Consider the following 22,710-nt stretch of genomic DNA (forward strand, 5'->3'; position numbering starts at 1 on the left):
AAGGAACACGAGGGGGACCCTGCCCCCTGCGGATAGCCTCCGGAGTCATCGCTGGCCGTGCAGAGCCTTGCCGCTGCTCCACGCCGTGGAACTTGTTCTCACTCGCCCAGGCTTCTGCAGAAGCTTCCCTCCGAAGCCCTCCGAGGGAGGAAGGGCCAGTTGGGAGAGGGGCTTTGGGCTGTAATTGAGCGGGGTGTGCGCGCGCCTATGTTTTCCACGGAGTGGGGCCGCGGCCAGAAGACAAGGAACGTCAGGTGGCGCAGCGGTGATGGAAGAGCCACACTCAAGGGGCCAAAGAGCCGCATGTGGCTGTCGAGCCGCGGTTTGCCGACCACTGGCCTAGACGATCTCAGACAAATGGTTGACGCTGCACCCCCACCCCCTCATGCCCTGGTTTGGGCCTAGTAGGCCCCCCTGCAGCCTCCTGGGATGAAAAATGGGCCATCGCGGGGACGCTACTCCCCCTCATGCCCCGTTTTGGGCCTAGTAGGTCTCCCTGCAGCCTCCTGGGACCAAAAATAGGCCGCAACCCCCCCCCACTCCCCCCTTCCCCCTGCACATGCATGCATGAGCTGAGCGGGGGAAACAGCCCGCGTGCCCACAGAGAAGGCTTTGCGTGTCACCTGTGGCAGGCGTGCCATAGGTTCTCCATCACAGTTCTATGTTCTATATCAGTTCTATATCAGTTACTGTGGATAGAGAAGAATGAGCAGAGATATACGTTAAGAACTTAGACGTTTCATTTTGATTCAAGAATTAAAGAAAAGGGAGATTTAAGACAACAGTGAGCCTCTTTGTGGATTTTCCTTTCTTAGATTTATATCCTATTTTGTTGCAGAAAATGACAGGCTTAGACTTCTCGGGATACAGAGTTTTATTTGGCAGCCAGGTTCAGAAAGCTAACCCATGGCTAACATTGCAAATTCTGAACAACCTTCTTTATCAAAGCACGCATTCTTATACATTCTCAAAGGCAGCGTAACACGGAAACACTTAACTCATTTCTTATTGGTTACCTTGAGGAAAAAGCCTTAAAAGGAGATGGGGGGGGCTTACTTCTCCTTTTGTTACAGGTATGGACTACGTGCCATTAACGAACTTTAATTGAACCTTGTGGTTTTGGACTTTTGACATAGGGACATTTACTGGAACATGTTGTGGTTGAAGGCTGATGACATTTCCCTGTCCCTTTAAGCAAGCTTCTAACTGTCCCTTTTAGGCCACGTCTTCATTCTTATATTTTAATCCATATTTTATTCTACTTTAGTTTGCTTGCTTGTTGGTTTGTTTGCAAGATCAGACCACGTGGAAGGAAAAGTCACAAATCGGGCATGACTGAATGGATATCATCATCATCATCATCATCATCATCATCATCATCATCATCATCATCATCATCATCAAAACTTCACGCTTTCCAGGGATAGGTTCAAATCCTTCTCCCAATATGCCGAGCCCTAACGGTTGTTTGTTTGGATTTGCATTTCGTACACAATTTTCAGCTGCCTGTGTGAGTCCTCCAACTGAAATGCCATTTTCCCACATCTGTGAATTTAGAAGCACAGTTATGCACTTTCTGAAAATGCAGGCCGGCCTCAATATATGAGTAAGAAGTTTGCAGGATATAAGTATTCCAAAAAAAAAACCAGTATACCAATGTATTAGGATAAATAAGGAACTGAATAAATAAGACTCAATCTTTTGGGAGGCTACAAAACTTCAATACGAGCTATCAAAAATGACACCGAAATACCTGTTAAAGGTATGGCTCTGATTTCAAAACAAAGCAATATTTGATTGTTAGACAATCTTCCTTGTTTACTTTAACATTCCGCCTATGGATCTAAGCCACCGTCTCAATGATCACGATCATTTTAGCTAAAGATTTTGAAAAATACATAATTTTCTGTTGGGATTATTTTCTTCCCCCGGCCACTAGGAGGTGCTACAACAATACGTTAAAAAAGTAGAAGCAGAATTTTAACTTGGTGAACTGAACAGGATAATAAAATTATATTTTGGCTCCTTTTGATTTGTGATCTCCGTGTGAACATAATACATTGTCGTTCGTAGTCATTGCTAATTGTGGTTGACTGAGCAGCTAATTGTAGGCAGGGGGACTAATTTTGACCACTCTGACACTGAGCTAGTCGATCAGAAAGGTCGGCAGTTCAGCGGTTCGAATCCCTAGCGCCACATAACGGAGTGAGCTCCCGTTACTTGACCCAGCTTCTGCCAACCTAGCAGTTCGAAAGCATGTTAAAAATGCAAGTAGAAAAATAGGGACCACCTTTAGGTAACAGCGTTCCGTGCGCCTTCGGCATTTAGTCATACCAGCCACATGACCACGGAGACATCTTTGGACAGTGGTGGCTCTTTGGCTTTGAAACGGAGATGAGCACTGCCCCCTAGAGTCAGGAACAACTAGCACATAGGTGCGAAGGAAACTTTAAGTTTACTTTTACTGACCTATTCCAGCACATTGTCAAAAAACCTGGAGAATAATGGATCCAAAGCTTCTTTGATGCACCTTGACTTCCTATTAGGAATACAGGTCATCCTCAATTTACCCCCATTTGTTTAATGTCCGTTTGAAGTTACAACAGTGTTGGAAAAATTGACTTACGACCTGAACCTCAGACTTATGACCATTGCAACATCCCTGTGATCACATGAGTCAAATTCAGGCACTTGGCAATGGATTCGTATCGATGACGGTTGCAAAAGATCTCGCAATCCCGACAAGCAAAGTCCATGAGGAAGCTAGATCTTTTAACAGCCAGGTCTCTAATTTAACCACTGCGGCAATTCACTTAACCACGGTGGCAAGGAAGGTCGTAAAATGGGGCAAATCTCACATAACAAATGTCTTGCTTAGCCATGGAAATTTCGGAGTGGGCTGCAGTCGTAAGTCGAGGACTACCTGTAGACAGAAGCATGGGGGGGATTGGTTTTCTACAGGTGTATCAACGTAACAATTGTCTCTCATGACTTCAGATTAACAGAGTTGGAAGGGACCTTGTATATCATCTAGTCCAACCCCCCGCCCAAGCAGGAGAGCCTACATTTCTGACAGATGGCAGCCCAGTCTATTCTTGAAAGCCTCCAGTGATGAAGCTCCCACAACTTCCAAAGGCAACCTCTGTTCCATTGGTTGATTGCTCTCACTGTCAGAAAGTTCCTCCTTATTTCCAGGTTGAATTTCTCCTTGTCCACTTTTCATCCATTATTCCTTGTCTGGCCTTCAGGTGCCTTGGAGAATAGCTTGACTCCTTCTTCTTTGTGGTAGCCCCTCAAATATTGGAAGACTGCTATCCTGTCTCCCCTGCTCCTTCTCTTCAGTAGACTAGCCATGGCCAGTTCCTGCAACCGTTCCTCATATGTTTTAGCCTCCAGTCCCCTAATCATCTTGGTTGCTCTTCTCTGCACTCTTTCTAGAGTCTCCACATCTTTTTTATAGTCTGGTGACCAAAACGTTATTTTCTCACAGGCCTCTGACTTTCTTATCTCCATCACTATCAAAATGAAAAAGTAAACCCTTTGGAAGAACTTTCTGTTATTTGCCTTTATGCCTTTGATCAAACAAGCCAGCCATGCTCCAGGCACATGCCTGGTGGTGCCAGCAAAGCATGATTGACTGATGATCATGTCAACCAGGAAGTCGTTCATTTTCCAGTTCTTCTCCACCCAGTAAAATTACACTGAGGTCTAAGCCGGGCAGGTCCTATTATAAATTGGCTTCCTTATCTCAATTCCTTTCTGCCTCTTTTCTATGACTTGGGAAAGGGACAAAAATTGAAAGGGAGGCAAAGATTAAATGCCCCAAACTTTGCTTCTCAACTTTTAAGACGTATGGACCTCAACTCCCAGAATTCCACACAAGATGAAATTGGAATCCACATGTCTCCAGGTCAGCAAGCAGATAGGATTCTGAGAGTTGAAGTCCACACGTCTTAAAGTTCTCCAGTTTGAGTAACATGAATGGAATTCTGGGAGTTGAAGTCCATACGACTTAAAAGTCCTCAAGCTTGAGAAACACAAATGGGATTCTGGGAATTGAAGTCCATACGTCTTAAAAGTCCTCAACCTTGAGAAACACAGATGGGATTCTGGGAGTTGAAGTCCATACGTCTTAAAAGTCCTCAAGCTTGAGAAACACAGATGGGATTCTGGGAGTTGAAGTCCACACGGCTTAAAGTTTTCCAGTTTGAGAAACATGAATGGAATTCTGGGAGTTGAAGTCCATACACCTTAAAGTCCTCAACCTTGAGAAACACAGATGGGATTCTGGGAGTTGAAGTCCACATGCCTTAAAAGTCCTCAACCTTGAGAAACACAGATGGGATTCTGGGAGTCCATACGTCTTAAAAGTCCTCAACCTTGAGAAACGCAGATGGGATTCTGGGAGTTGAAGTCCATACATCTTAAAAGTCCTCAAGCTTGAGAAACACAGATGGGATTCTGGGAACTGAAGTCCATATGTCTTAAAAGTCCTCAAGCTTGAGAAACACAGATGGGATTCTGGGAATTGAAGTCCATACGTCTTAAAAGTCCTCAAGCTTGAGTAACACAGGTGGGATTCTGGGAGTTGAAGTCCACACGCCTTAAAATCATCCAGCTTGAGAAATGGGGATGGGGACAATCCCTATTTTTCTAAGGCCACTTTAGGACGGTTCTGTCGTGGGAAAGAAAGTTGACAAGTTGCAGAGTCCCAAAGTGATCTAAAGCTGTTTCAGAGTAGAGGTAATCCTCTGTGGATTAGTGCCTGGCATTATTTGACGTCGTTAATACCTTTAGCCTTTCCCCCTGACCTACTTAAGGCCCGATATGCAACTTCTGTTTACTCCATTGATAGGAAGGGCTACCGTCCAAATCCTGAAGGCAAACATGGGCAGTGTTGTCTTCCTCTACTCCTGGCTACTGCAAGCATGCCTTCCTCTATCGGTCTGTGGAGATTCTCAGTCCTCCAGCTCATGGTTGTCCCAGGGGTGTTTTTATTAAGAGGCACCTGGACTTTCTGCGTTTTTTTTTTTCCTTTTGAAGACATTTAACTTCTCATCCAAGAAGCTTCCTCAGCTCTGACTGGAATGGAAGGATTTATATTCCTTGCAGACAGCTGGTCCTTTGCATCCTTTTAGAGGGTCGTTGAGGCCACTTGGAGGTTTCTCTGTGTCCTCAGATAAACCTCCAAGTGTTTCAGTGCCTCGATGGAACAACTTGCCTCCAGAAGTTGTGGGTATTCCAACACTGGAGGTTTTTAAGAAGAGACTGGACAACCATTTGCCTGAAATGGTAGAGGGTCTCCTGCTCAAGCGGGGGGTTGGACTAGAAGACCTCCATGGTCCCTTCTAACTCCATAGACCTTTTGAGACCATATCATCACCATTGTTGATCTTCTCAGTTGGCTCCCAACAAGCAAAGTCAATGGGGCCAAATGGATTCACTTAATGACCACATGATTTGCTTAATAACCATGGTAAATAAGGTTGTAAAATCGGGCAAGACTCACTTAACAACCGCTTTGGTTAGCAATGGAACATCTGATTCCTATTTGTGGTCCTAAGTTGAGGACTTCCTGCATATCGTGTGTAAATCGGGAGAACAATTTCTGCATGTAGGAAGGTGCGCCATCATGCACAAAAGGCCATGCAATAATGAATTAGGGAGCTTTTAAGGAGTTTCATTTTTTTAAATATATATTCTATATGCCGTGGGGTTTTGCACAATTCTAAGGTAATTGGGCAACCCTCATTCCTTGGCTGAAGAGCCCAGCAAGTTGGCCATTGGCCTGATTTTCTTCCACCCTGGAAAGCAGCTGCTGTATAATGAAAGGCTCCTCTGTTTGTTAGAGATAGGATGGGCCATTTGCGTAGATCCTTATCCACGTGCTGATTGCACAAGATCCTAGCTCTCATCAATCTGCACTCTGCACAGCACCAGCTTTCCTAAGCCAACCCGAGGCAGAAGGCCAGGCCAAATATTGAGGATGAGCAATAGGAGATAGACAGGAGAAATCAAGAGCCAGAAGGCAGAAGGGGAGAGGAGGTAAGGAGAGAGGAGGGGAAGAGAGATTGGCTGAGGAGAAAGGAGAGGAGGGGAGTAGGAGATGAGAGGAGGAGAGGGGAGGAGAGAGGGAAAGGAGAGGAGAAGAGAGGAGAGAGGAGGGGGAGAGGAGGAGAAAAGAGATGGGAGGAGGAGAGGGAGAGGAGAGGGGAAGGGGAGAGAGGAGAGGAAAGGAAAGGAGGGGAGGGGAGGGGAGAGGAGGAGAAATGGGATGGGGAGAGGGAGAGGGAGAGGAAAGGGGAGAGGAGGGGAGGGGAGAAGAAAGGAGGCGAGAAGAGATGGGAGGGGGAGAGGGGAGGGGAGGGGGAGAGGAGAGGAGGAGAGGAGAGGAGAGATGGGAGGAGAGGAGGGGAGGGAAGAGAAGAGGAAGAGAAATGGGATGGGGAGAGGAGAGGGGAGAGGAGAGGAGGGGAGGGGAGGAGAGAAGAGATGGGAGGGGGAGGGGTATAGGAGAGAGGAGGGGAGGGGAGAGAGGAGAGATGGGAGGGGGAGGGGGATAGGAGAGGAGAGGGGAGCGGGAAAGAGGAGAGATGAGGGGAGGGGAGGGGAGGAGAGATGGGAGAGAGGAGCGGAGGGGACAGGAGAGGAGGAAAAATGGGATGGGGAGAGGGTGGGGGGAGGGGTGGGGGGAGGGTCATTGAGATTGTCCCAAAGGTGCTTTTTTCAAGAGGCAACTGGACTTCCATGTTTTTCATGGCTGGCTGAGGAATTCTGGGTCTACAAGTCTTAAAGTTCCCAGGTTTGGACACCCCTGCCCTAGGATCTTTGGGCCAGACGTGCTCACAGCTATCTTCTACGATAGTTATTCTGAGAATCAAATGAAGAGCAACCTTTGATCCATGCAGGAGCATTGAACTTCTCTAGGGGAATAACATGGATGAGATAGAAGCATGGGGGGGGGGAAAGCAGAGCTCCCCTCCCTGGGTGCCCACTGTCGCATTCTAAAAACGATTTGAAATCATAAACTCAAAGAGTTGGAAAGCACCACAGAGTCCAATTAAAGCAACCGGGACAGATTGTTGTCCAGCTTTTGCTTGATCACATCTAAAAAGGGATGTTCACTAGCTTCCTAGACCATCTGTTCCAATGCTGAACTGCTGTTACTGTCAGGAAGGTTGTCCTAACTTTCAACAGAATCTGTGCTAGAACTAAAAAATCCTCCCATAAGAGATTGTTCCACTGGGTGAGAAGTTGGTTTGTACTGCAACACTGTTTATCAATCATCTATCTATCTATCTATCTATCTATCTATCTATCTATCTATCTATCTATCTTTCTATCTATCTATCTATCTATCATCTACCCATCAATCCATCCATCCATCCATGCAACTGTCTGTCTGTCCATCCATCCATCCATCCATCCATCCATCCATCCATCCATCTATTCATCCATCCATGCAACCATCTATCTATCTATCTATCTATCTATCTATCTATCTATCTATCTATCATCTACCCATCAATCCATCCATCCATCCATCCATGCAACTGTCTGTCTGTCCATCCATCCATCCATCCATCTATTCATCCATCCATGCAACCATCTATCTATCTATCTATCTATCTATCTATCTATCTATCTATCATCTACCCATCAATCCATCCATCCATCCATCCATGCAACTGTCTGTCTGTCCATCCATCCATCCATCTATTCATCCATCCATGCAACCATCTATCTATCTATCTATCTATCTATCTATCATCTATCTATCTATCATCTATCTATCTATCTATCTATCATCTATCTATCTATCATCTATCTATCTATCTATCTATCTATCTATCTATCCATCCATCCATTGTTCTATCATTCTATTGTTCTATCTATCGTTCTATCAATCCATCCATCCATCTATCTATCTATCTATCTATCATCTACCCATCAATCCATCCATCCATCCATCCATGCAACTGTCTGTCTGTCCATCCATCCATCCATCTATTCATCCATCCATGCAAACATCTATCTATCTATCTATCTATCTATCTATCTATCTATCTATCTATCTATCTATCTATCTATCTATCTATCTATCATCTATCTATCTATCATCTATCTATCTATCTATCTATCATCTATCTATCTATCATCTATCTATCTATCTATCTATCTATCTATCCATCCATCCATTGTTCTATCATTCTATTGTTCTATCTATCGTTCTATCAATCCATCCATCCATCTATCTATCTATCTATCTATCTATCTATCTATCTATCTATCATCTACCCATCAATCCATCCATCCATCCATCCATGCAACTGTCTGTCTGTCCATCCATCCATCCATCTATTCATCCATCCATGCAAACATCTATCTATCTATCTATCTATCTATCTATCTATCTATCTATCTATCTATCTATCATCTGTCTATCTATCTATCTATCTATCCATCCATCCATCCATCCATTGTTCTATCATTCTATTGTTCTATCTATTGTTCTATCAATCCATCCATCCATCCATCCATCCATCCATCCATCCATCCATCCATCCATCCATCTATCTATCTATCTATCTATCTATCTATCTATCTATCTATCATCATCTATTAACTTTTTACATCCATTAAACTCCCAAACTAGTATTCAATCCCAATGTCTGTCTGTCTCCATCCATCCATCCATCCATCCATCCATCCATCCATCCATCCATCCATGTTGACTAGTGAATACTGAAAGTTGACGTGTACACGTTTTAAAACTACCACGTTTGGAGACCATTAAACTGTCTAGGTCTAGGATCTTCTGCTCCATATAGGATCTCCTGTTCGAGGAAGGGGTTGGACTAGAAGTCCTCCGAGGTCCCTTCCGATTCTATTATTCTATTTTCTATTTTCTTCCAACCTGCATGGAATGAGGCACAGAAGACCTCCTGATTGATTGAGTTCCTTTTAATTTGAACTGGTCAAAGTGATCCGAGGCCAGATCCCAGTCCCTAACAAAGAAACTCAGAAGATTTGCTTTGCCAGTAGATGGCCTACTGGACCATCCTCTCCAATTTTTACACTGATTTTTTTTTAAAAAAACCACCATTACATAATGCAATGAGGCTCAGACATTTGCAGCTTAGCTATCAGTCGGCTGGCAAATATTGAGTAATAAAATTCCTTTCAACTTTATCCCCCGTTTATTTTCCTTAGGTGAAATGCCCCTATGATGATAACATTCCTCTTGGATTCCCTCCTCCCTTGAGGGAAAAGCAAAATTTCCATCTCCTCAAGTGGAAAATATTTTCTCTTACGGTGGCCACAAACATTTGTACCTCTGTTGGTTTATCCAAACAGCCGGTTTCTGCAATCGGCTATAAATCATACGAAGCCCAACGCACGAGTTTGTTTTTATTCCTTTGAATCTTATTTATGAATAACAATCTTCCCCGTTCGCTCAGATCTCTTGAGATGAAGGCTGACTGATCTGCAAAAACTGAAGGGCAGTTTTCAAATTCAAAGCCAACCTGATGTTGAATGGTTGGGGAATTCTGGGAGTTGAAGTCCACAGGTCTAAAAGTTCTCAAGGTCGAACACCCCTTATTGTAGAATTCTGGGAATTGAAGTCCACCGATCTTGAAGTTCTCGAGGTTGAACACCCTTGTTGCAGAATTCTGGGAGTTGAAGTCCACAGGTCTAAATGTTCTCAAGGTTGGACACCCTTTTTGCAGAATTCTGGGAGTTGAAGTCCACAAGTCTTAAAGTTCTCAAGGTTGAACACCCTTTTTGCAGAATTCTGGGAGTTGAAGTCCACAAGTCTTAAAGTTCTCAAGGTTGGACACCCTTTTTGCAGAATTCTGGGAGTTGAAGTCCACAGGTCTTAAAGTTCTCAAGGTTGAACACCCTTTTTGCAGAATTCTGGGAGTTGAAGTCCATGGGTCTTAAAGTTCTCAAGTTTGGACACCCTTTTTGCAGAATTCTGGGAATTGAAGTCCACAGGTCTTAAAGTTCTCAAGTTTGGACACCCTTATTGCAGAATTCTGGGAGTTGAAGTCCACAAGTCTTAAAGTTCTCAAGTTTGGACACCCCTTATGCAGAATTCTGGGAGTTGAAGTCCACAGGTCTTAATGTTCTCAAGGTTGGACACCCTTTTTGCAGAATTCTGGGAGTTGAAGTCCACAGGTCTAAATGTTCTCAAGTTTGGACACCCTTATTGCAGAATTCTGGGAGTTGAAGTCCACAGGTCTTAATGTTCTCAAGTTTGGACACCCTTATTGCAGAATTCTGGGAGTTGAAGTCCACAGGTCTTAATGTTCTCAAGGTTGGACACCCTTTTTGCAGAATTCTGGGAGTTGAAGTCCACAGGTCTTAATGTTCTCAAGGTTGGACACCCCTATTGTAGAATTCTGGGAGTGGAAATCCATAGGTCTTAAAGTTCTCAAGGTGGGACACCCCTTATGCAGAATTCTGGGAGTTGAAGTCCACAGGTCTTAAAGTTCTCAAGGTGGGACACCCTTTTTGCAGAATTCTGGGAGTTGAAGTTCACAGGTCTTAAAGTTCTCAAGTTTGGACACCCCTTATTGCAGAATTCTGGGAGTTGAAGTCCATGGGTCTTAATGTTCTCAAGTTTGGACACCCCTTATGCAGAATTATGGGAGTTGAAGGTCTTAAAGTTCTCAAGGTGGGACACCCCTATCCTACAGGTTCACTTGCCGACAGTTTCTGTATGGGTTTCTTTTTGTAGTCATGGATTCAGAGACACCATGGCAAAAATCCCCCACCTAACAATCACTTAGCAGACCCAAATATAAGCTTCTTGAGGAGATAAGACTAGCTCCAGGGAGAGCTCTTGAATGAAATTGACCTCCGGCTCAACGATGCTCAGCAGTGCCTGTCCACATAATTATTTCTCCCGTGGTTAAAATTGGAAAATTTGACACCCGAATGAAACTCAGCACTGTATCTCAGCATGCCCTGGAGCACCTCAATCAACAGCCATTGCCTGAGCGGCAGGAGATGAGAAGGATAATTTTCTCAAAAGGTCAGGAGGGTGACGTCAGAACCTTTATACCCCACAGGAAAAGCCCCTTGAAGTTACAGGGCCTCCAAGCCAGGCTGATGTTGAAAGTTGGTTAGAGGAAGAGGCAGTGAGATCCTACAACCCATAACAAAAGCTTTGAGGAAAGTCTACAAGATAACATTAGAAATAAAGGAAAGATAGAGGTAGATAGATGATAGATAGATAGATAGATAGATAGATAGATAGATAGATAGATAGATAGATAGATAGATAGATAGATAGATAGATAGATGATGGATGGATAATAGATAGACGATAGATATAGATAGATATAGATAGATTGATATCACATAGATATGATAGAAATAGAGATCAATTAGACAGAAAGAGGTAGACAGACAAGACAGACAGATAGATATAGACAATATAGATATGATAGAAATCAATTAGATAGAGGTAGATATATGATAGATTGATAGATATAAAGATAGATAGATAGATAGATAGATAGATAGATAGATAGATAGATAGATAGATAGATAGAGATAGATAGATAGATAGATAGATAGATATTGATATGACATAGATATGATAGAAATAAGAGATCAATTAGATAGAGAGAGGGGGGATTGATATACGATAGAAATAGAGATCAATTAGACAGATAGAAAGATATAGACAATATAGATATGATAGAAATCAACTAGATAGAGGTAGATATATGATAGATAGATAGATGATAAAGATAGATAGATAGATATTGATATGACAGATATGATAGAAATAAGAGATCAATTAGATAGATAGATAGATAGATAGATAGATAGATAGATAGATAGAAATAGAGATCAATTAGACAGATAGAAAGATATAGACAATATAGATATGATAGAAATCAATTAGATAGAGGTAGATATATGATAGATAGATAGATATAGATAGATAGATAGATAGATAGATAGATAGATATAGATATAGATAAAGATATAGATGATAGATAGATAAAGATAGATTGATTGATTGATATATGATAGAAATAGAGATCAGATAGACAGATATAGACGATATGGATATGATAGAAATAGAGATCAATTAGAAAGAGGTAGATATATGATAGATAGATAGATAGATAGATAGATAGATAGATAGATAGATAGATAGATAGATAGATAGATATAGACAGACAGACAGACAGACAGACAGACAGATATTGATATGATATACGTAGATATGATAGAAATAGAGATCAATTAGATAGAGGTAGATATGATAAATGATGATAGATGGGTAGATGATAGGTAGGCAGGCAGGCAGGCAAACTGTAAAATACAGGACTGCCCACATAAGGTTATCAATGATTCCAGACAGAATGAATTGAATGAATGAATGAATGACAGATATAACAGTTCCTCATATCTCCATATGTGATGGTGGAGTCTGGTTTTCCCATTGACTTTGTCTGTCAGAAAAGGGGATCCCATGACTCCAGAACACCCCAACCCTCATAAACAGAGTCAGTTGTCAAACATCCAAAGGTAAATCATGCGACGGTGGACACGCCGCAACGGTAGTAAATGTGAAAAATGGACGTAAGTCACTTTTTCCACAGTGCCGTTGTAACTTTGAACGGCCATTAAACAAACTTGTAACTTGAGGACTATCTGTATTGCCCCCAATTATCTGGCTTCTCATTTTACCGACCTGAGAAGGATGGAGGGTAGAGTTAACCTTGAGCCTGTCAGGATCGAACTGCTGGCAGTCGGCAGAATTAGCCTGCAATGCTGCACTCTAACCCCGGTGCCACCAGGAAGGAGAATGAGGAAGGGAATTAAGAGAGGAAGGATGGAAGGAAGGAAGGAAGGAAGGAAGGAAGGAAGGAAGGAAGGAAAGAAGGAAAGAAGAGCAATAGCACTTAGACTTATATACAGCTTTACAGTGCTCTACAGCCCTCTCTAAGTGGTCTTACAGAGTCAGCCTTTTGCCCCCAACACTCTGGGTCCTCATTTTACCCACCTCAGAAAGAAGGAAGACTGAGTCAACCTTGAGTCAGTCAGGATCGAACTCCTGCCAGTGGGCAGAGTTAGCCTGCAATACTGCATTCTAATTACTTCTAGCCATAAGAAAGGAGAATGAGAAAGGGAATTAATAAAGAAAGGTAGGTAGGTAGGTAGGTAGGTAGGTAGGTAGGTAGGTAGGTAGGAAGGAAGGAAGGAAGGAAGGAAGGAAGGAAGGAAGGAAGGAAGGAAGGAAGGAAGGAAGGAATGGCAATAGCACTTAGACATATACAGCTTTACAGCCCTCTCTAAGTGGTTTGACAGAGTCAGCCTTTTGCCCCCAACAATCTGGGTCCTCATTTTACCCACCTCAAAAGGATGGAAGGCTGAGTCAATCTAGAGCCAGTCAGGATCGAACTGCTGGCAGTTGACAAAATTAGCCTGCAATGCTGCATTCTAACCACTGCACCACCAGTGGTGTCGTGGGTGTCAAGTAAAACCTAGCCCAATCTCGATTTAGCTTCAACCTGATTTTCGTGTGACTTTTTAAAAATTATCATTTAACAGACATTCAGCGAGAAGGCTGCAGACTGCCAAGCGCTAGCTTTGTCATCGGTTTTATTTACAGGAAAAGCCCAGGGGCATTTTTGAGAAAGAAAAAGGAGCGTTGGGTACAGCTCAGAGAGCTTGGCAAGGGCATCAGATTGGTTCCCTGGGCACCTTGGAGGCGCTCACAGGAGAAGCGTTGTGAAAATGCCACCAAAGGCTGCCAAAGCAAACTGGATGACTGGCTTCGTGTACATCGTTTGCATAATGACACAATTGATATAATTGCATTTTATTTGCATCCCTCTGCATCGTCCCGCAATTATTCATCTCCCCGTCATGCAGACTTTTGCAAAGCTCGTAACTATCTGCAGACGCTCCAGGGAGAATTCAAACATATTAATTTCTGCTATAAGCCCCTGTGAACAGCCTATTCTAACCACTCTGGGCTTGTCAATCAGAAAGGTCGGCAGTTTGGCAGTTTGAATCCCTAGCGCTGCGTAATGGAGTGAGCTCCCGTTACTTCTCCCAGCTTCTGCCAACCTAGCAGTTCGAGAGCACATAAAAATGCAAGTAGAAAAATAGGAACCACCTTTGGTGGGAAGATAACGGCATTCCGTGTGCCTTCGGTGTTTAGTCATGCCGGTCACATCACCACGGAGACATCTTTGGATAGCGCTGGCTCTTTGGTTTTGAAATGGAGATGAGCACCGCCCCCTAGAGTCGGGAACGACTAGCACATATGTGTGAGGGGAACCTTTACCTTTACCTTTAAAAATCTTACGTTTCCAAACTTTGTCCAACAATCGCGATCTTCTTTTGAAAAACTTTGGTAGTTATCTTGCCTTTCTACAATGTATTTATATATATATATATATATAGTCTCCCTTTATTTATTTATCAGCACAAATGCAACACAAATGTAACAAAGGCAACATAAAATATGGTTTTCTCCTTGGATGGTCTCCTGGAGTGAGCCGAAAGACAGAAAAGGGAAGCAGTGTGCTCCCTCCCATATTTGGGCATACCAGGGGTTGTGACACCATACATACATACATACATACATACATACATACATACATACATACATACATACTGTATATATTCTTTAACATCCATAAGTGCTTAGTGAAGTGTATTGTCCAGGTCGATATATTTTATACACAATACTAATGATAATACTAAATATATATAGTCATAACCTTTTAACTTCTAACATTTGTGTATACATTGTAGTTATATTTTATCATATAACCTTTCTACAGTGTTTTGTGTGTGTGTGTGTGTGTGTGTGTGTGTGCAATAAACGTGTCAAATGCCACCAAGTAGTTCGGTAATCATGAGGAATAGAAACTGTGTAAAATGAAACTTTAAGATTCTTGCAAGACTGGAGAACACACAATGAGTGTGCGAGGGCCAGTGTGCTGATGTGTCCGAATAACTCATTTTCCCTCACGGAACAAACATGTATGGAAGGAGGAGTAGCAGAACCTGGGGGGGTGGAGGTGTTAAAAGAGAGATTAGCCGAGAATCCCTATGTAGTCACAAGTGAACTAGCGTTTCGGAATGCTGTTAACCATATTAAACTCCAAACGGGTGCTATTATTTGACAATAGTCCTGTGCATAGATATGAGTAGCAATCAATCAGTTTAACTGGACCTTCATATGTCGATCTTGTCTTTTGACCCATATCCAAGTTATATCAGATGACCACTCAATGCACAAAAATGCCACAGACCGAGAATATGCATAAAATTACTTTTATTTTTTTCAGTAGACATGTAATTTTGAAAAATAGAAATGCTAAAATATCTCATCTTCTTCATTTCTTGATTCCATAAAAGTCACAATAGAAAGCCTCATAAAAAGTGTAAAATCATATGTTATATATAATATGGAATTTCACGGTTTTAGTTCTTATACTATTATTGACAGAAGCCGTAGCGTCCTCTGGGGGTTTCCTTCCCCCCCATATTTCCTATTTGTTCCATCGTCTCAATCTTCATTTTTAAATAAAGTGGCTGTGTTTTTCTTTCTTTCCTTTCCCTTCCCCCCCCCCATCAGTCAGTCCTCCAAAGCAAATACAAATCATTTTAAATCGTTTTTAAAGTCAACAAACAATAACAAATAACAACAACTACCCCAAAAACAATACAAAGTTATCTGAAAGTGCATTTCGATTTGCGGAAACAACATCTATGCCGTTTTGTAAAGGAGAGCGAAAGAAAGAGAGAGAGAGAGAGAGAGAGAGAGAGAAAGGGACAGAGATAGGCAAATCAGGAGCTTCACATTGTGACGAAAAATGATCTCTGGCTCTTTAAAAGTTCACTCCATGTTAGCCCTGAGCAGAAATCTACTTGGTAGAGTTTGGCTATGGCTATGAAGTTGTGCTAAGCGGAATGCCTTCTCAAGGCTCTAACTCAGGAGTCAGCGACCTGCAGCTCTGGAGCCGCATGTGGCTCATTCATCCCCCTGCTGTGGCTCCCTATCGCCGGCCGGCTCCACAATTGATAGGGCTTTCGGATAGGACAGGTAGAGGAAAAAGTACGCCGTGCTAGGAGGAGACTCTATGGTGGGGGAAGCGGACTTCCGGTCGGCTCCAGAATTGAACGGGTGGCTTCCAGTTAGGACTTTTGTGGCTCTTTGAATCTTTAAGGTTGCCAACTCCTGCTCTAACCTCATCAAGTCCAAGTCTCCTCTTCCTTCTCTGCCTCCTTCCCTGCCTTGGGGTTCACGGAGGTTGTTACAGAACCCGAAAATGGGAGAGACACAATCACGTCTTTTACCATAGAGAGGGCAGGAATGGAGTGGCGTCGCTCTACCTCTGTTGATGCAGAACGAGGCCATTCAATTCCCACCCTCTCTATGGTGAAAGGCATTGTGATCGTTTGAATTAGGGCCTCATTCTACGACAGGTGGTTCCTAAGTTCATTTAGCGGCCGTTTGAAGTTTCAACGGCATTTCAAAAAACCGGACTTACGAACGGTTTTTCACACTTACAAACCGTTCCGGCATCCCCGCGGTGACGTGATCGAAATTCAAACTTGACTTGTGTTTATGACATGTCCTGGGGTTGCGCGATCACTTTTGTGACCTTCTAGATTCACGTCACAACGGTGGCTGCAGTGGTTCGCTTCATCACCATGGCGAGAAAGGCTGTGAAAAGAAGCTTACTTAAAAACTCTCTCTCTTAGCAACAGAAACTTAGGGTTGTAAGTTGAGGAATAAATGTACTTCCTTGCTGACAGGAAGTTGTGCCAGTTCAGCCGGCCTCAAAAAAGACTCATTTTTAAGTGCAAGGTCAATGCGCCCTCAGGGCCAGCCATTTAAACACAAAATAAATAAATAAATTGTGCAGCTAAGTGTTCCTAGTACCTGCAACTCGTCCAACAAAGCTCTCTCTTTCCTTTCCCCAAATTTAAACAGTAAGAAGAACCCAACGAGGGATTTTTATTCTTCTCGCTGTGACAATGCCAGGCTTAGTGCAAAAACAACACAACAACAACAAAGTAGTTTAGTTCCATGAGCATTAGTTACCGAAGGGAATTCAAGTACATCTTGTATCATTCAGCAGAGGAAGACTGAGGACTTATCTGTAGGAATCAACTGATCATTTGGCATATTCGGGCAGGGGTGGATCCTACCAGTTAACAACCGGTTCGGTGATTACATGCGTGTGCAGTTTACAGAAAATTCACCTTCCGCATTCCTGCCGGGGAGGAAAACAGCTGAGGTGTGGCAATCCACTCTGCCCAGCCAATCAGCTGGGTTCCGGTAAAGGAAATATAGGTAAGTACAGCGCAGGGGCGGGTGGGAGGGCCCACTTCAAAGTCGGAGTGAACCAGTTCGCTCCCAGCTGAGAGTCGGAGCTACCGGTTCTCTCGAACCGGTCCGAACTGGTCGAATCCCACCCCTGTATTCGGGGATATTTGCTAATGTACGTTGTTTTTATAGGACTGCTGAAAAATATCGCTGCTCGTTTCAAAAGTCTACACTTCCTTTTGTGTTTCTCAAAGTTTATTGTGACAGCAGGAGGGAGAGGTATAGCCAGATAAGAAAAGTATGGTAGTCCTTGACTTACGACCATTTGGTTTAGCGACTGTTCAGAGTTACAGTAGTTTGCGACTGGTCTTTTGGACTTATGACCGTGCCAGTGTCCCCCCCCCCAGTCACGTGATCACAATGTGAGCATTTGGTAAGCACATGATTGCTCATTTATGATGGCCGCACACAGTGATCAATTGCGACTTTCCTAGATGGCTAAAGTCCACGGAGGTTGCAAGATAGGAGCACCTGATGTGTCGCTTAATGACTTTAGCAAACAAGGCACTGAAATCAGGTGCGGGGTGTGTGTGTCACGTGATGTCTCATTTAACGACCATGCCACGGAATGATGGATTTTCCACAGTCCAATTGGCGTTCTAAGTTAAGGACTACCTTATATTTGCTCTCCCACACATTAGAAATCCAGCAACTTAGCAATTGTGCATTGACTCAAATACCAATTCGCCGGCAGTGACAATAAGCTGAATTGATAAAATCCTAAATTCTGCTGAATCAGTACAAATAAGAATTTCTTCCCTAATATTGTCAATGCCAATTTTTTTTTCCTGATATTGCCATGATTTTTTCCTATGCCAAGGCCATCTTTTTTCCTACTATTGTTCCTGTGCCAAAAGATCCTACTTCAAAGCTCCAAATTCATAAGTGTTTGTGGGTTGTTATCACCACATTCCTACTAAACCATTATTCACTTAACCGTGATTGGAGTAAACCACAAGCCGTAAGGGGCTCACTTATTTACACCCATGGATACAGCCCTAAACGTAAAGTGGAGGAGACCACGTTACAACTTACAATCGCGGGCTTCTCCCAATTCGCGGAGGCCAAATCAAACCCTCCCAACGCTCCCAAGCCACGGTTTGTGACCTCAGCTGAAGTATCTGAAAACTCAACTAAGATGCCTCCCAGCGGTGGGTTTCACATTGTGTTACCACCGGCTTCAGTGGTGGGTTCCTGCCGGATCGCACCGGATCAGGCGCTCCCTTTCGGCGCTGAACCCGGAAGTACGTTCTTGCCCCGCCCCTGGCGACGGGACGACGCTTGCCTGCACTCCACCAGCTCAGCTGGGACCGGAGACGTTTCCTCAGCGGAGTGGAGTGCCTGAAAGGGATGCAGGATCAGCCTGCCAGGCTGCCACCGCTCCACTGAAGACATTGCTGAGCAGAGAAACGTCTGCGGTCCCAGCCGAGCTGGTGGAGCACAGGCAAGCGTCGTCCCGTCGCCAGGGGCGGGGCAAGAACGTACTTCCGGGTTCAGTGGCAAAAGGGAGCGTGCGATCCGGTGCGATCCGGCAGGAACCCACCACTGACCGGCTTGCTTCGCGCGCACCCTTTTTGTGGGCACACACGCCCCTTCTACACATGCGTCCGGCCTTCCGCGCATGTGCTTTGCTCGGCACGCGGCTTCCGGGGCAGGCCTGCCTGCGATTTCCATTACCGCTTCAGGCGAACCGGTGCGAACTGCCTGAATACCACCTCTGATGCCTCCACAGAAGTTATCCCCGCCCAAAGGGTTTTGTTTGGATTCTAGTCTGACCCCTTTTTATTTCCTGATGGCCATTAAACCAGTTTCGGATTACTCTACTTTTCCATTCTACTTCTGTCATAGGAGTAGAGGGGAAATGGAGGTCAGGAGCCCATTTCCGCTGGCAGAGTGCTCGGGCCGCCACAGGCACCCCTAACACGAGTGACGTCAAGCTGGCCACGCCCATCCTGGCCCGCCAAGGTCCAACACAACCCTGATGCGGCCCCCCAATGAAATCGAGTTTCACGCCCCTGATTTAGATTGTTAAAAGGAAAGAAGAAACAGGAAGAAAAGAAAGACGATTAAAAAAAGTATTGATACAGCTGATTTTAAGTTCGATGCTATATAGCCCTCTTTTGCAAATTTGGGCCACTTTACGACGCGGGGACTTCAAATCCCAGGATTCCCCAGCCTGCATGGAATTCTGGGAATTGACATCCACGGCTCTGAAGGTTGCCAAATTTCCCTTGAGCTTGCATTTTTGGTGTGGTTTTTTTTTTGTTCTTTTTGTAAAAATCACATTATATAATATATTATACAATTATTATTATTATTATTATTATCATTACTACTATTATTAAAACATTTTCTTTATTTTTTTAAAAAGAAAAAAAGCCCAAATCTAGAAACGAGAGGTAGAACTACTCAAAACTATATTTCCTGCTGCAGGAAAAAAAGAAAGTCATTTTTTTTACACTAATTTTTTTTAAAAAAATGTTTAAAAATCAACCATTCTCACCCCACCCCACCCCACCCCACAAAAATGTTACAGATTAGCCCCCCCCTCATAATTTAAAACAGATAACACTTTGTCAACACAGCCGACAGCTTAAGAATCCATTTCAGCGTTACAGAATAAAAGTTGCATAGGAGCGGGTTATACGTCATATCGTAATGGCGGGGGGGGGGGGATACATCTGTGTGGGTTTGCACCTTTTCGATTGCTTTGACCGAAATACAGAAGCAGAGGTGACATTAAGACCATGTTAAGATAGCAGCATTTTTGTAGGAATTGAGAGTTATCGGGAATTTGCCTGAAAGACAGTTTTGTTCGAGAGAGAGAGAGAGAGAGAGAGGGAGGGAGAGAGAGAGAGAGAGAGAAACTAAAATCAAAACCTTAATATTGACAAATGCCCGAAAGGAGCAGAAGGATGAGAAACATTGATTCGCATCACAAAAAATAAAAAATAACAATCCATTTTGCTGACAACAAACCACGTTGCAATAATATATATCCTTAATACTTTGCACCTTCTTCTGCAAAGCCACAGAGGAGGCGCACAAATTGAAAAGGCAGGGGAAAAAAATATTGGTCAGAAACGAAAGGGAAGAGAAACAGTTTGCGACAAAGAAATAATAATACACAAATGGGCTGAAGCGAGGAAATAGAATAAAATCTAAAGGAAGAGGGATACATTTTGAGTTTTCTTTCAATCTAGATCAGGGGTGTCCAAACTTGGGAACTTTAAGACTTGTGGACTTCAACTCCCAGAATTCCCCAGGGGAATTCTGGGAGTTGAAGTCCACAAGTCTTAAAGTTCCCAAGTTTGGACACCCCTGATCTAGACGGATAACAGCAACTGAACATTTGATTAGAGAAGCAGACAAAGAAAATCCAGTTCAATAAAGCAGGCGTGGTCTACCCCAAACCCAGCCACTTTGTGGACTCCAACTCCCAGAATTCCCCCAGTCGGAATTCTGGGAGTTGAAGTCCACAAGTCTTAAAGGGGCCAGGGTTTTTTTTTTTTGTGGGGGGGGAGACTCCCGCAAGAAAGAACGAAGATGCAGTTGTGAGTGTGTGTTCTGTTCCCTTGCTATTCCGAAAGTAGGCATGGTCTTCAGAGCTGAGCGCTATTCTAATCTGAGGCACAACTTCCGTCAGGATTTTGCGGAGGCCTAGAAAGATGAAATCACAACAATTATCATTCAGAGATTGCAACACTTCTAGGAATGGTCAACATAGCCAGGGATGATCAACTTAGGACACATGTGTCAAAGGAGATGTCGCCGTGAGTTTTTGGGTGAAGCCAACAAGCGTTGGCCAACATCTGTCAGCTCGTCTTGAAAGCCCAACTTGTTCTTGGGAGGTTTTTGGAGGATGTGGAGATCATGTGAGGAGGGGATGAGGTCTTGCATAGCCTTTGGAGCCTCTGGAAGTCACGTAAGAGAGCCGTCCCAAAGGTGCTTTTTCAGGACTTCCGTGGCTTTTATTTTGTTTTGAAGATGTTTTGCTTCTCATCTTTTTAAAAAAGTTTTTTAATGTTTTAATTTTTTTACATATCAGCGTGTGAACAGTGTGATACCTGAGTATCATACATTTCCTACACACAAAAATATATATATAGTGTCAATAGCAAAGCCAGAGTCACTGGACAACTGTGCTACTAACTTAACAACTGCTGCCAGATTCACTTAACATCTGTGGCAAGAAAAGCAAGCTCACTTAACAACTGTCTCGCTTAGCCACGGAAATTTTGAGCTCTATTGCAATCGTAGAGGTCGAGGGCTGCCTGCAAAATCCGATAAATCTCATGAGAAATTTTAAGCCGGTTAGAAATTCCGTGAAGTTTACGCCGAATTTATTGAAGGCAACATTCTGGAAGAAAGACGCTTGAAACAGGCGCCCTGATGTTTTCATTAGGGGGGTGTGTGTTTGTGTGTGTTTGTGTGTGTATAAAATTTGGAAACACACAAAGAGACTTACCTTGGCATGTAGGAATGGAAGTGAGGAATTTGATCAGCATGATGTATGGCGTTCAAGGAATGTTGGCTTTTCTTCTGTGTTATTGGAAAAAAACAAACATTTTACTTAGAAAGTCCAATCCTTCTTTCCTATATGAAGAAACTCACATGAAATAAAAGCTTTTGTTGCTTCTCTGGTCTGGTTATTAATTCCTAAAATACTTTAAACAGAAGCTAATAGCACTCTCAAAATAAACCAGATATGGCATGTTAATAAAACAGCTCTTTACATACAGACCTCATGTGTGGCACCTCACTGCCTTCCCTTACATACTTCCTGTCCTACTGGACTTTTTAAATTTTGAAGTATGATTTTAATCAGAAGGAGGATGACAGGCTTGAAACCAAAGGGCCAGTCCTCATATTTTAAAAAATACTATTTCCCAGAATGAAAACAACAAGTTGGAAGTCAAGAGCTCTCTTTTTATGTGCCTTATGGCTGCCATCTTTTTCACACACTTTGCAGGCACCTCTGCAACAGATCTTTAAGATAGTCTCAGAAAATGAAAGCAGCAAGGGAGAAAGAAAGAAAGAAAGAAAGAAAGAAAGAAAGAAAGAAAGAAAGAAAGAAAGAAAGAAAGAAAGAAAGAAAGAAAGAAAGAAAGAAAAAAGGAAGGAAGGAAGGAAGGAAGGAAGGAAAGAAAGGAGGGAGCGAGCGAGCGAGGAAGGAAAGAAGGAAGGAAAAAAGAGTAAGAAAGAAATAGAGAGAGAAAGAAAGAAGAAAGGAAGGAAGGAGGGAAGAAAGAAAGGAAAAAAGAGGAAGGAAGGAAGGAAGGAAGGAAGGAAGGAAGGAAGAAGGGAGGAAAGAGAAAAAGAGAGGG

At 43.2% G+C, this 22,710-nt stretch overlaps 1 protein-coding gene and 1 long non-coding RNA gene across 6 annotated transcripts in view; both read right to left on the bottom strand.

Moving 5' to 3' along the window:
- Positions 1 to 15,305: 15,305 nt before the first annotated feature.
- Positions 15,306 to 20,582, bottom strand: LOC309395860. The gene is made up of 2 exons (XR_014175995.1): positions 18,953 to 20,582; positions 15,306 to 18,577 (listed from the first exon to the last, which is right to left on the bottom strand). It is a non-coding gene; the product is annotated as an uncharacterized lncRNA (long non-coding RNA).
- A 322-nt stretch (positions 20,583 to 20,904) lies between these two features.
- The window catches only part of SLC4A4 (solute carrier family 4 member 4), a 183,191-nt gene continuing 181,385 nt past the window's right edge, over positions 20,905 to 22,710 (bottom strand). For all 5 annotated transcript variants that reach the window (XM_081960358.1, XM_081960361.1, XM_081960357.1 and 2 more), the window contains exons 25-26: positions 21,852 to 21,925; positions 20,905 to 21,043 (exon numbers count right to left, since the gene is read on the bottom strand). In XM_081960358.1, the coding sequence (XP_081816484.1) occupies positions 21,885 to 21,925 (41 nt within the window). In that variant the 3' untranslated portion in view covers positions 20,905 to 21,043; positions 21,852 to 21,884. The remainder of the gene's footprint in view (positions 21,044 to 21,851; positions 21,926 to 22,710) is intronic.

The sequence above is a fragment of the Natrix helvetica genome, assembly GCF_964273705.1.
Source record: "Natrix helvetica genome assembly, chromosome: 7".
Taxonomy (NCBI): domain Eukaryota; kingdom Metazoa; phylum Chordata; class Lepidosauria; order Squamata; family Natricidae; genus Natrix; species Natrix helvetica.